Genomic DNA, 15822 nt, shown 5'->3' on the forward strand with positions numbered 1-15822 from the left:
TTGCTTTTTTAATCTGTTCCCATTTTTTGTGTGATCTTATTCTTAAATGTTATTCTCTCCCTATAGGAAGAGGGCAGAGTCCGACTCTAGAAAGAGCAGCATACCAAACAGTAAGGAGGTCCCTTCACACCATCCAACAGACCCAGTAGAACTGAGACGCCTTAATTTTCAAACACCAGGTAAGAGGCATGACTCATCTTGTCCGTAACACAATGTTTACTCAAAGTTTTGTAGCCCCATTGATATTGCCTTGAGAGGTCAATATATCACTTTATTTTGAACAATTGTTTGTCCTCCTCTTTTATTTTACATCGAGACTTGCCAAAACATGTGTCTTAAAAGAAAGTTTCAGGAAAGTACAATTCTTTGTACAAATCTTGAGGTGGGGTGGAAAGGAAAAAAAGTAATTTTCCTTTACATTTTGGAAAACTTTAGTCTTAAAAGAATAGCTACCATTTCTTATGAGCTTAGCACCATTTGTTATTTTCAATGACACCTATCTGGAAAGAATTCAGTTTCTCATTTTATACCGAGAATGAATAAATGGATGGAGGGATGGATGTTACCTCATTCATCCTATTGGGAACGATTTTTTTTTTCTGCATTTCCCTCATAATTTGTGTCTGTGTTACTATGAAGTGGGAGGGAGAGAAACAAAATGGTACAAAATGTTATCTTTTTAAATATTACCTATAGTAAATCTCAATACAATTTAGGTTTCTTACTGTGGAGTCTCACAAAGTGACTGAGGATAAGAAAAATATGCTTGTTCTTAAAGAACATTAAGTGCTTCAACAGAGGAAAAAAATGTTATTCTTGCTGAGGGGGATTTTGTACAGTGTTGTTAATTCAAAGCTCTGTTTTGCTTTCTTTCACCTAAATCCAGTTTATGCCAAATGAATGGCAAATAATGAATGGTAGAGAGAGCGAAAAACATCAAACTGAGTGGCACTGTCTTAAAACATAATGATAATGGACAAAGTTAAAGAGCTGATCTAAGAAGTCTGATTAAATTTTGATTGTAGTGTTGTACCCAAAATTGTTGGCAAGTTTTTTGTGTGTCAAATGGATATTCTAACTCACAATATGGTACACCAGAGATTTATTAAACTACACATTTGCAATGAACTGCTTTGAATTGAAAATATACAGTGTGTTGTATTTAGCATATATTCTTTTACATGTAGATATGTCATAGTAACTATTCAGTCAAAAGAAATGCCTGACATTTTCAATGTACCTCTACAGGTCATCATAGAAGTCAGTCGTTTTTTGTAAAATCCTATCTCAGAGGAGTTTGTTTTTTAAAAAAGCAAAGATATACCTTTGTCAGTACCAAACTTTCATGTGGCCAAAAGTCTGTATGGAAATTTATTTAAAAGACTGATAAAAGTAGACTATGGGTATGTACACCATGACTGAACAAGTGTGTACGGACCTCCAGAATCACTGTAGTCCCTAAGATGCTCCCTGTTGAATCACCCTCTTGGTGCTCCAATAAGGCAATTTGATATGGACTGAGTAGTAAACCTTCCCAGGTCAGCACTTTTTTTGAAATAGTAGTGTACTATTGACTACTTCAGGCTATAAACATCTTCTTAATAATGGACCCCAAACTTTATGTGCTTTTTCACTTTGGCTGAACAATGTGCAGAGGTGCTGAAAGCCCAAGAAATTATCTGCTACATGATTCCTCGCATATGTGGCACTATCACATTTTACAAGAGCAGCACATTGTAGAAATGGAGAAAATAATTCTATTTCTCAGTGCTTTACTACTTGGCACTACACCCGCCTCCTTTGGCTTCTAAGTAAAGGGAATTTGTTGAAAACAACCTTGGCCTCCTAGTAGAGACAGTAGTATAGGGTTGAGTGCAAAGGCAAAGGTCACCCTAAAACAAGACAGCCAATGGGAAGGCTATACCCCACTACCTCTAGCACCAACAGAGAAAGTTTCCAGGCATAAACATGTGAATGGTAATTGTATAGAAAGCATTGTTAGCAGAGTGCTGGTAGGTACAAGCAAGAAAATATAAATTCCTTCAAGACATATCCATGTTCAAATTTTTCTCAGTTTTATGGGTAGTTGTGCAAATATGGCAAAATCCAAGAATTCTATTAAGAATCTAATTTTCCCAATATATGTGAGAATATTAGACCCATTTATGCAGAGAATGTGCTAAATTCCATCTAAGTCACTGGAAAAGAGAATGAAGACTACAAATGAAATGATATTTTATCACCAATGGCTTTACCAAATTAAAATGGGGGCTTACATAGGTAAGAAGGTATCATTTAATTAAGATTAGACATCACCTCAAATGAATAATGGAATAAAGTGAACTGAGTATAAAAAGAAGAGCTCATTTGAGTAGAGGAAGAGAGTGAAACAGGAGAAATTGTCCCAAGATCCTAGCACACATGTTCACTGAGACAGCAATATATGCTGTGCTTTTCAGCTCAGGTAAGCAGTCTTCTTACGCTTGATTTGTTGAAAAAGTCTAAGTGCCTCCCAAGCTCTATGATGTAGCTTGCTGTCCTGAAAATCTGACCAGTTTATGAAGAACATAGATGCAGCTGTTAATGTGAAACTCATAGAATGTTAATTTGATTCAGCTAATATAGATTCCAGCCAATGGCAATGAATTACCTTAATCCTTGCCAATAGGATAGGAGCAGAAGAAGTTATAGATTGTTAACCAAGTAACCTTATTGTGCTTTTCCTCCTCATTGATTCACAAATAATCAAAGGCTTTCCTGGATGATAAAATAAAATGATCTTTTTATTCTAAAACACCTTTCTTAGGTGTTACACAAGAAATGATTTTTATTAATTTTGTTTTTTAGATATTAACCATGTACTTTCACTTTCTGAAATGTGTTTTTATATACATGATACCTTTGTGTATATAATTATCTACAACCATTATACAATTTGACAGTGTTTATTAACAGCATACATAAGTAGGGGATTAGCAATCCATTATTTTCAATGAAATCAGAAACCTATGATTTATATAACCAACCCTTAACACAAAACTTGTTCATGAAAGTGTATTGATGTCCACTTCTGATGGGTCTGTCATGGATGATAAAATGTAAAACTAACATTACCATATGAAATTCAGTAGGTCTTTTGGAAGCGAAAGGAAGCAGACTGCTTAGTTCACTGATTCTTAGTCCTATTTTCTTTTTTTTTTTTTTTTTTTTTTTTTTCTTTTTAGGGCCACACCTTTGTCATATGGAGGTTCCCAGGCTAGGGGGTCCAATCAGAACTGTAGCCACTGGCCTACACCACAGCCACAGAAACACAGGATCTGAGTGGCATCTGTGACCTACGCCACAGCTCATGGCAATGCCAGATCCTTAACCCACTGAGTGAGGCCAAGAATTGAACCCACATCCTCATGGATGCTAGTCGAGTTTGCTAACTGCTGAGCCATGACAGGAACTCTAGTTAGTCCTTCTTTCCTTTAAAAAACATCATCTTGTTGGATTTCTCACTATGGTGCAGTGGATTAAGAATACAACTGTAGTAGCTTGGGTTGCTGTGGATATATGGGTTCAATCTTTGGCTCAGTGCAGTGGGTTAAAAGATCCAGCGTTGCTACACTTTGGGCATATGTCACAGCTATGGCCCAGATTCAATTTCTGGCCTGGAAACTTCCTTTTGCTGTGAGTGTGGCCATTAAAAAGTCATCTTGTATGCTCAACATTATTAATTATTAGAGAAATGCAAATCTAAACTACAATGAGATTCTATCTCATGCCAGAATTGCCATCATTAAAAAGTATACAAATAATAAATGCTGGAAAGGGTATGGAGAAAAGGGAACCCTGCTACACTGTTGGTGAGAATTTACGTTGGTATAGCCACTGTGTACAAACATAGTGGTACATAAAACAATATGGAGACTGCCAAAACAGTTAAAAGTAGGATTACCATATGACACAGCAATCCCACTCCTGGGCACATATCCAGATAAAACTATAATTGAAAAATACTTATGAACCCCTATACTCATAGCAGCACTATTCACAATAGCCAAAACATGGAAACAAATGTCCATTAACAGAGGAATGGATTAAGAAGATGTGGTACATATATACAATGGAATACTACTCAGTCATAAAAAGAACAAAATAATGCAATTTGCAGTAACATGGATGCAACTAGAGATTATCATACTAAGTGAAGTAAGTCAGAGAAAGACAAACACCAAATGATATCACTTATGTATGGAATCTAAAATGTGGCACAAATGAACTTATCTATGAAACAAATAGATACATGGACACAGAGAGCATACTTGAGGTTGCCAAAGGGTAGTGGGGAAGGATAGAGGAGGAGTTTGGGGTTAGTAAATGCAAACTATTACATATAGAAGGGTTAAACAAAAAGGTTCTAATGTATAGCACAGGAGTCTCTATTCAATATCCTGAGATAAACTATGATAGAAAGGAATATAAAAGAAAAAATATATATCTACATATATATAAACAGTCAACTTTGCTCTACAGCAAAAATTAACACAACATTGTAAATGAACTACACTTAAAAATAATTTAAAAATTTATTAATCATCTTATGTAATTATTTTGAATGTAAATATGCTATATTCCAGCCAAAAGACATAGACCCACTTCAGATCTGGGAGCACTGTCAGACTAAAAGTGAGGGAATAGAAAAAGATACTCTCTGAAAATGGAAATCAAAAAAAGCTGGAGTACCAATACTCATATAAGACAAAATAGGCTAATGATTAACAGACTAATCCAAGAAAAAGCTGTAACAGTTGTGTGTGCGTGTATCCACCCAACACAGAAACACCTCAATATAAAAGGTAACTGCTAACAGTCATAAAAGGAGAAATCAACAATAACACAATAATAGTAGGGGACTTTAACACCCCACTTTCAGCAACGGACCATTCATCAGACAGAAAATCAACACAGAAATACAGGCATTAAATAGACTTAATTGATACTTATAGAATATTTCATCTGAAACCAGAAGAATATGCTTTCTTCTGAAATGCCTATGAAACATTCTCTAGGATAGATCACATATTGGGCCATAAATAAAGCCCCAGCAAATGTAAGAAAATTTAAATCATATGAAGCATTTTTTCTGACCACAAAACTTTGAGAAATCAACCACAAGAAAAAAATATGCAAAAAACAAACACAGGGATGCTAAAAATGTGCAACTAAACAACCAACGGATCACTGAGAAAATTAAAAAAGGCCTAGCGACAAATGACAACAAAGAGACAATGATCCAAAACCTATAGGATGCAGCAAAAGTAGTCCTCAGAGGGAAGATGATAGCAAGCCAATCTCACCTCAGGAAACAAGAAAATTCCCAAGTAAACAATCTAACCTTATACGTAAAGCAACAAGAGAAAGAAAAACAAACAAAATCCAAAGTTAGTAGGAGAAATCATAAAGATCAGAGCAGAAATACATGAGATAGAGATGAAGAAAACAGTAGAAAAGACCAATGAAACTAAAAGCTTGTTCTTTGAAAAGATAAACATAATTTAAAAGCCTTTAGCCAGATTCATCACACACACGCACACACACACACACACAGAGAGGGCTCAAATCAATAAAATTAGAAATGAAAAAGGAGAAATTACAGTGGACACCAGTGAAATACAAAGACTAATAAGAGACTACTTCAAGCTACTATATGCCAATAAAATAGCCTAGAAGAAATGGAAAAATTGTTAGAAAGGAACAACCTTCCAAGATTGAATCAGGAAGAAATAGAAAATGTGAATAGACAAATTACAACTATTGAAATTGACAGTGTTATTGAAAAGCTTCCACAAAAACAAAAGTGTAGGACCAAATGGCTTTACAGGTGAATTCTATCAAACATTTAGAGAAGAGTTAACACCTATCTTTCTGATACTCTGCCAGGAAATCAGAGAGGAAGGAATACTCCCAAGCTCATTAAGCGAGGCCACCCTCACTCTGACACCAAAACCAAAGACACAACAAATAAAGAAACTTATAAACCGATATCCTGATGAATATAGAAGGCAAAATCATCAACAAAATATTAGTAAACCAAATCAACAATACTTGAAAAAGATCATACACCATGATCAAGTGAGATTTATCCCAGTGATGCAAGAATTATTCAGTATCTACAAATCAGGTATGTGATTCACCACATTAACAAAGTGAAGAATAAAAACCATATTCTCATTTCAATAGATTCAGAAAGAAACTCTGTAGAACATGGGCACAGAGAGGACCTACCTCAACATAATAAAAACCATATATGACAACCCCTAGCTAACGTCATTCTCAAGGGTGAAAAGCTAGATGCATTTCTGCTCTGACTAGGAAAAAAATAAAGATGTCCACTCTTGCCACTTCTAGTCAACATAACTTTGGAAGTCCTAGCCACAGCAATCAGAGTAGAAGAAGAAATAAATCTAAATTGGAAAATAAGTGAAACTGTCATTGTTTGCACATGACATGATGCTGTACATAAAAAATCCTGAAGATGCTAGTAGAAAACTGCCAGACCTTAACAATCAACTTGATAAATTTTCAGATTACGGAATTAATACACAGGAGTCTCTTGCATTCATATACACTAACATGAAAGATCAGAGAGAGAAATTAAGGAAACAGTTCCATTTCCCATCACATCAACGAGAAAAAAATCCTAGCAATAACCCTACCTAAGGAGGCAAAAGACCTATACTCTGAATGCTATAAGACACTGATGAAGGAAATCAAAGATGCTACAAACAGATGAAAAGAAATACCATACTCTTGGATTGAAAAAAAAATCAAAATTGTCAAAATTATTATACTACCCCAAGGCAATCTACAGATTCAGTGCAATCCCTATCAAATTACCAGTGGCATTTCTCACAGAACTAGCACAATTTTTTTTTTAAATGTGTATGGAAAAACAAAAACCCCAAATAGCCAGACGAATCTTGAGAAAGAAAAATAGAGCTGGAGGAATCAGGCTCCCTGACTTCAGACTATACTACAAAGCTGTATTGATCAAAACAATATGGTACTGACACAAAAACAGAAATAAAGATCAGAAGAACAGAATAGAAAGTCCAGAAATAAAGCCACATACCCATGGTCAATTAATCTACAATAAAGGAGGCAGGAATATATAATGCAGAAAAAAGAGCCTCTTCAATAAGTGGTGCTGGGAATACTGGGCAGCTACATGTAGAAGAATGAAATTAGGGAGTTCCTGTTGTGGTGCAGCAGAAACGAATCCAACTAGTAACCATGAGGTTGCAGGTTTGATCCTGAATGAAATTAGTAACCATGAGGTTGCGGGTTTGATTCTGAATATATAATGCAGAAAAAAGAGCCTCTTCAATAAGTGGTGCTGGGAATACTGGGCGGCTACATGTAGAAGAATGAAATTAGGGAGTTCCTGTTGTGGCGCGGCAGAAACGAATCCAACTAGTAACCATGAGGTTGCAGGTTTGATCCCTGGCCTTGCTCAGTGGGTTAAGGGTCTGGCATTGCCTTGAACAGATGCGGCTCAAATCCAGCATTGATGTGTCTGTGGCATAGGCTGGCAGTTGTAGCTCTGATTCAACCCCTAGCCTAGGAACTTCCATATGCCATGGGTACAGCCCTAAAAAAAAGAATGAAATTAGAACACTCTCTAACACCAAGAATAAAAATAAATTCACAATGAACTAAAGACCTTAATGTAAGGCCAAATACTATAAAACTCTTATTTATAGGAAAATGTATAGGCAGAAAACACTTTGACATAAATCACATCAATATTTTTTGGACCCACTTCCCAGAGTAATGAAAATAAAAACAAACAAATGGGACCTACTTAAAATTAAAAGCATTTACACAGCAAAGGAAACCATAAAAAAATAAATAAAAAGATAAACCAGAGAATCAGAGAAAATCTTTACAAATGAAGTGACTAACAAGGAATTAATCTCCAAAATATGCCAACATTGCATCTAGTTTTATAGCAAAAAAACAAAAAAAACAAAAAAAAAAACAATCAAAATATGACCAAAAGATCTAAATCAACATTTCTTCAAAGAAGACAGAGGGCGAAAAATCGCATAAAAAGATGTTCAACATCACTAATTATAGAGAAATGAAAATCAAAACTACATTGAGCTATCTATCACCTCATACCCATCAGAATGGCCATCATCAGAAAGTCTACAAACAATAAATGCTGGAGAGAGTGTGCAGAAAAGAGAACCCTCCTATGCTGTTGGTAGAAATGTAAACTGCTGCCACCACCACTATGGAAAACAAATTGGAGATTCCTTCAGAAACTAAATGTGGACCTACCATGTGATCCAGCAATCCCACTTCTGGGCATTTATCCAGAGAAAACCATAATTCCAAAATATACATGCACCCCAATATTTACTGCAGCATTATTCACAACAGCCAAGACATGAAAGCTACTTAAAAAAAGCTATCCATCAGGAGATGACTGGATAAAGAAGATATGGTACATAAATACAAAGGTATTATTTGGCTATAAAAAAGAATGAAATCATGTCGTTTGTAACAATATGGATGGACCTAGAGATTGTCGTATTAAATGAAGTTAGACAGAGAAAGACAGTTATCATATGAGATCACTAGTATGTGGAATCTAATACAAAATGTTACAAAAGAACTTATTCACAAAACAGAAAGAGACTCAAAGATTACAAACCAAATTTATGGTTACCAAAGGGGAAACATGACTGGCATGGGATTGGCATGTACACACTGTTATATACAAAATTATGTAAGTATCAGGTACCTACTATCTAGCACAGGGAAATCTACTCAATAGTCTGTGACGGTCTGTACGGAAAAATAACCTGAAAAAGAATGAAAAGATAATGATTCTCTTTGCTATACACCTGAAATTAACCCAATATTGTAAGCAACTATACTCCAATATAGGTGTTTTGTTTTGTTTTTTGTTTTTGTCACTTGTCTTTTTTCTTTTTAGGGCCGCACCCTCGGCTCATGGAGGTTCCCAGGCTAGGGGTCCAATCAGAACTGCCGCTGCCGGCCTACACCATAGCCACAGCAACATGGGATCTGAGCTGCATCTGTGACCTACACCACAGCTCAAGGCAACACTGGATCCTTAACCCACTGAGCAAGGCCAGGGATCAAACCCACATCCTCATGGATGCCAGTCAGGTTCGCTAACTGCTGAGCCACGATGGGAACTCCTCCAATATAGTTTCTAAAAATAATAAAAATGAAAAAAAAATCATCTTTCGAATGAAAAATCTATTTACTCTCCTGTTAGAGTCTAGGTTTAAGGAGTCAGACTTTTTCCCCCCCAAAATCTGCCTCATATTCAAATGATAATGAAACATACATTCTAAATTTCATATACATTCAGTATTCTGACATTTACATACTTCACAGAATTCTTTAATTGCAGTACCACAAACACACCTGTGAGTCAGGAAAAGGAATAGGTCAGAATTCTGTCCCCTGCCACTAAGCTAAGGCACAAAGTAAAGACAGAGAAATCCATGGGTTTCACAGTAACCATCGTTGTCATGCGATGGGATATAGAGAGGAACATTGCTTTAGTTCACTTGGCAAACCCAGGGTGATGATCAAGGCTTTCTCTCTGTGAAACACTGTATTCAAGCATTTAAACAGGATAAGGAAGGAAAGCTCATTCTTTCCCAATTAAGAGCAAGTACCTCTGCTTGTAGATATTTTCCACCAGTATATTTATGTCATTAAGTTTCAGGTGGCAACATACAGCCAAGTGAGAACCTGAACTACCTCATCTCTTAGGAGAGTGCGGTTTACAACATAGCAAGTCAGCAGTTATTGGTGTACAGGGCAGTCAGATCTGGTGTGGAACATGTCAACTGAAGTAAAATTGCTTGTGTAACCAGTGACTTAGAAGTGTGAAATAGAGACCTAGGTATTTAAGAAGGGATCATTTAGCTGAGGTGAAACTTAACCCCTCAAGTGAATGATGGAATAAAATGTACAAAATAAGTAAATGAGAGAGGAGGGTATAAAAGAGTAGAATTAACTATTGGTCAATTTTTATAAGTCTTTAAGATCTGTGGAGGAAGGGAAGAAATATTCACTTATAAAAGGTAGTTTTAATGAAAGCTCTATTAAGCCTTACACATCTTTGTAGATAGCAGTAACTGGGTATGTATTAGGATGGCTGGTGGATGAGTTACATGTTAAACGAAAGTAAATGTGTTCATTAGCCAAGGTTGGGAGGAAAGCTTTTCTTCTCTTTCTTTTAAGAAACATTCCAAGTCATTTTATAATTCTCCCGACCAATATTTCTTAAAGTAGTACATGTTTACTGAGGAATTTTTAAATTGAGAATAAACTTACTAAACTATGGGAATAGAGGTGTGGGTTATGTAATTTAAATTCTGTGTATTTGAAAACTTCCGTAAGTTATAAAAGGCAAAAATAACACTTTTAGAAAAATTACTCATCTTACCACTTATTTTTCTTCTTTTGATATGTTTAAGAAATAAATGATCTCCAAAAACTACTTCAGTTTGACCCTCAGAAACATCTATCTTATAGAGATCCAAGTATATCCTTCCAGACTTTTTTATATGTATATATAGTTCTTTAAATGATAATATCTATAACAGGTGTATAGATAGGTGAATATACATGAAATTTCTTGTTTTAACATTTAACTATAAAAAAATTATATAGAACCACATTAGTGTGTTATGTGTTCTCTCCTTTTTAACAGCTGGTAGCATTGATGTGATAATTCTTTTCTACAGACATCACATATTATATTATCTCAGTCCTTATTAGTGGAGACTAAGTTATCACCAGTGTTTTGCCCTTACAAATAATACTGTAATGAGCAATACTGAACCCAGATTTTTCATATCATTGTTGCTATTTCTGAATGATAGACACTGGGAAGTGTGATTGCAGAACCCTCGGGTAGGTACATAGATTTCCAATTATAGGTATTTTTGAAATATTATAAAAAGCCTTTATGTACAGAGTATCCCCTCTGAGCTATGGCTTCTAGAATTGGACAAAATGACTAAGATAAATATAATATTGTCAAAAGATGGTGATTTATAAGAAAACCAAATAAATGGCTGATGTGTGTTTCTAGTTCTACTTTTCCTAACAAAGCAAATTTAAAAGTATAGCATCTTATAAAAATAAGCTTTCCAGTATGTATTTTTAAAAAAGGTGTAAAGAAACATGCAACTAATAGCATTATATGGTACACCAGTCACCACCTTCCTCCTTGCCTGCAAGCTTCTCCCTCTAGACCAACCTGCTTTGGTTGGTTTTTCAGTTTCCATTAGAACATTTTCCTGCAACATTCTTTCTTCCAGTAACTGTAGCCCTTACTCAGAATCCTCCCTTCTCCCACCAAAGCCCCCTAACTTTCAAACCAAAAAAAGCCCTCTAATGTTTGTACGTGCACCTTTTAGGAAAAGAGATTTAAAAATTGATGATCAGATGTTACAGCATAAGAGCCTCATTTTCATTTCGTGGATGACCTTAATATGTTTTGCCCTAAAGCAAACATGGATGGTAGGTGATTGATGGGCTGTGAAAAACAAAAACAAACTCATAAAAAGTTAACGTATCAGAAATAGCAGTATCAGCAGCAGAAATGTCTGCATAGCAACTGAATGAGTTTTTCAAGGTCTTGAGGCAACTCTTCTGGTGCATTAGTAGAATTAGTTAGATTAATGCTAACCAGATCCATTTATATATATGGATCCTTATATTCATATTTATTTCATAATTTATTTTGCACTGTAGGAAATTTTTGTTATATTTCAGAAACATTGGTTCATTGAATCAAAATGGTAAATTTCTGATATAAAGAAACATGATCTTTTTAAATTCTGCATTTTGAGAAATCTTACATAAAAATTAATTTTAATGATGCTATTAAAAACTAGATGATCCTAGTCATGTGTTAAGTCAAGCTATTGTTGTTGTTTTACCAAGATACAATTGTAACTAATAAATCCATGTTCTCTTTTATCTCTAATTCACCATCCATTTATGAGGCAAAGTGCCAACACCGAGTATTTGTAGATATTCAGATTACTCTAAGTAGCACATAAATTATGTTAAAAGTTCACAAAGATTTTATGAACTAAATTTTCTATGACTTATTAAGTCAGGAACATATACTTCTGATTTGATGAACAAATTAGTTTCCCCCTATTCCATGACCATAATCTGTTCTCGAGCCTTAATTTGTCAGAAAGGAAAATCATAAAGAGAATATTATTGCATTATCACACATACATATTAACAGCAAAAATCATCTAAAAGATGTTCCACCACTACTTGAGACCTCAAAACCTCTACTTAACAAAATTGTTATAAAGTTTTAAAGTGCCTATTGGCATGTTATCCAAGATTAAAAAATAAAGCAAGTATTTGATCAATATTTCTTTATAAATAAAATATTATTTGAAACGTGGTGTTTCTTAGATTACTACCTTAGTAAAATATAACATTTCAAAAGCAAAAACATGGTAAATTATGGAGGTTTTTTTTTTTTTAATTTTGCTGCCAAATAACACTATAACATAAACTGGAGATGTATATACACTGAAAAATATTTCATAGAAGTTCACAATGTTTTAATAAGAAGTAACTAAAAAATATAGGTGTTTGTATGAGTGCCCTTTACCAGCTCCCCACCACCGAGAGACAGACCTTCTAAATGAAGCTAGTACATTACTAACACATTGAGGGTAGTTTATGATACCTTGTTACTACAAAATATGCCCAGTTTCACAGGCTCATATTCAGGTACTTGGCACTACCGTGCCAGGAGTGTTCAAACAATTTTAGGGACAGTATGATATGATAAGTTCCTTAAATGCGAAATGACAAGGTCTGGCATCAAATCTCCCACATAGCCATAGTTTTAATGACAACGATGATCTTGATCACATCATTTTCCCACTCTGAGCTTCACTTTCCTAACTGGTGGAATTAATACGAGAGGGAAAGGGAAGATAGCTGAAACCACAAAGGGTGAATCACATGAGAACTACACGTCGTCCTATCCACGCTCAATGCTCAGTGTCCAGCCCAGTGGCCTATGGACACAAGCATGCTGCCTGTCACTCTCAACCTTCTTTGAATTTAAACCACATACCAAAGGATCATTTTTTTCTTTTAAAACAGAGTTGACTCTCTAAGTCAGCCATATGTAGCCTGCAATGGTCTTTTCTTTGACCCCCACTGGATTTCAATTAAACTTTGAGTCAATAGTGAAAACAAAGGAAAGTCACATAATTATCTGGGTTTTCAGTTGCTATTGAAAGCCTGAAAACTCTCACCCTCTTGGCTTTGTAACACCACTTGGAAGGTCTCTGCTAGAGGTTTCTCCCTTCTAGAAATCTGCGGTGTCTATACCTACCCCTAAGGATGTACCTGACATTGAGAAAGAATGTTAGTTGCCATTCAAGCTTCTCATTGTTTTTCCTAAAATAGAGAAATATTTCTCTTTCCTGAGACTTCACTTAAAGTAGAAAAATGAAAGACAGCCCTAGGAGGCTCCTTGTTGCACAGAAATTGGGAAACTGTTTCTTGTGAATGTGTTCACTATTCAGTACTTGGTTATCTTCAATCATTTACCTAACTGAGCTGGCCCTGTTAGCTCCTGGAAACCTTGCCCTTGCTTTAGAAGATCATAACTTCCATTCTCAAAATAAAATGTCCAAAGATATTTAAACTACTTAAGATTTTGTTATTTACTAGAAGGGCTAAAATATACAAGTCACTTAACTTTCCTAGACTTCAGAGCCTTCTTGTATAAAGTGAAAATGCTAGGCTAAGTAATCGCTAAGGTACCACTCCCTTAAAATTGCCACAATTTTAAAGTTTTACATCTTATAAGGACACCTCTGTGAGGTTACTGTCACCAATATGTACCCTATTAAAAGTAGCTATCATGTTTTTTTCCTCCAATCTAAGGCAGATTTCAGTGACTACACCTGTCATTTCTCATGTTGACAGTGTATACTGTGGATATCGTAACTACAAAATGAAAACTGCTCAGATGCAATGTGTGCCTTTAAAATGCATTTATGTTGTGCATTGGTAGCTTTGAACTGATGAGGTCATGACCCTGGCAAGTCCTCATCAGCTGTGAGCTGCACTTCAAGTTCTTTGTCGCTAATAATAGCTCAAGCACTAAAGCTTACTAATGGAGAGTCAGAGCAGATTCAAGGGTATCACCAGGAGAAAGCTGATCTCATTCTCATAAACTCTGATATGATTTTTGAATGAAAAAAAAAATGAAGTTACAGCTTCCACCTCCCATCAAAAATTCCCATTGCAGAGTTCCTGTCTTTTGATCCCTGGCCTCCCTCAGTGGGTTAAAAATCCCCCACTGCCCTGAGCTGTGGTATAGGTCACAGACATGGCTTGCATCTGGCACGGATGTGGCTGTGGAGTAGGCCAGCAGCTACAGCTCCGACTTGACCCCTAGCCTGCAAACCTTTGTGGCCCAAAATAAATAAATAAATAATAATCATAAACCCACCTCACGGAGAACTTTAAAAATATTAATATCTGGCTCCCATACCAAGATATTCTGAGTTAATTGGTCAGGTGTACAGCCTGGAAAGAGGAATTTTAAAGCATCTCAAGTGATGTTAATAGGAGAACACTGTTCTAATAAAAATATTGGTTTGCAGACTGGTGAGCAATGGCCAAGCTGTCACACAAAAGATTGAAAAGATACTATAGTCATGTCAAATTCATAGTTTTCCTAGGGTCTGCTTTTTCATTCAGATTCTGACACACTTGATTATATTCTATAATTTTTTTCCCACATTGGACAATGGACAAGTTTTAAGAGAATTTTGTAACAGTATTTTGCAGTAGTTCCTTGGTGATTATTTTCTGATTGAGCTAAAGAGTTTCATGTTAAATAGATGTTGGAGAGGCTATGGAGAAAAGAGAACCCTCCTACACTGTTGCTGGGTATGTATATTGATGCAGCCAATATACATATTGTATTGAAATTCCTTTGAAAAAGTAGTCACCAGGGAGTTTCGCCATGGCTCAGCAGAAACTAATCTGTCTAGTATCCATGAGGATTCAGGTTCGATCCCTGGCCTTTCTCAGTGGGTTAAAGATCTGGTGTGGCCATGAGCTGTGGTGTAGGTGGCTGTTGCAGCTCAGATCTGGCATTGCTGTGGCTGTGGAGTATGCCAGTGGCTACAGCTCGGATTTGACCCCTAACCTGGGAAACTCCAATGCTGCGGATGGTGGCCCTAAAAAGACAAAAAAAAAAAAAAAAAAAAACCTAAAAAATTCACATGATCTGGAAATCCCCTCCTGGGCATATATTCAAATAAAACTCTAATTCATGCACCCCTGTGTTCATAGCAGCACTATTACTAATAACCAAGACATGGAAACATCCTAAATATCCATTAACAGAGGTATGGATACAGAAGATGTGGTGCATATATACCCATAATGGAGTACTACGTAGCCATAAAATGCAACTTGCAGCAACATGGATAGTTCTAGAGATTATTATACTAAGTGAAATAAGTCAAAGACACATATGATATTATGTATATGTGGAATCTAAAATATGATACAGATGAACTTATTTACAAAACAGAAGCACATTCACAGAAACATAAAATTTAGGGTTAGCAAAGGAGAAAGTGGGGCATAGATAAATTAGGAACTTGGGATTAGCAGGTACACATCACTATATATAAAATAGATAAATACCAAGGTCCTACTCTAAAGCCTCAGGGAACCATATTCAATATCTTGTAATAA

General features: G+C 35.7%; 1 protein-coding gene across 38 annotated transcripts in view; it reads left to right on the forward strand.

Annotated features, from left to right (window-relative positions):
• Positions 1–15822, forward strand: part of PTPRD (protein tyrosine phosphatase receptor type D) — a 529409-nt gene that overhangs the window by 394833 nt on the left and 118754 nt on the right. For all 38 annotated transcript variants that reach the window (XR_014821805.1, XM_084985812.1, XM_084985865.1 and 35 more), the window contains one exon: positions 67–179. Coding sequence is in view for 37 of the 38 variants with exons in the window: in XM_084985812.1 (XP_084841938.1) it covers positions 67–179 (113 nt within the window). In the remaining variant the exon portion in view is untranslated. The remainder of the gene's footprint in view (positions 1–66; positions 180–15822) is intronic.

The sequence above is a fragment of the Sus scrofa genome, chromosome 1 (assembly GCF_054392235.1).
Source record: "Sus scrofa isolate SSC_HxYL_T2T_F1_AM1 chromosome 1, Sscrofa_HxYL_maternal_Yorkshire_Landrace_v2.0, whole genome shotgun sequence".
NCBI lineage: Eukaryota > Metazoa > Chordata > Mammalia > Artiodactyla > Suidae > Sus > Sus scrofa.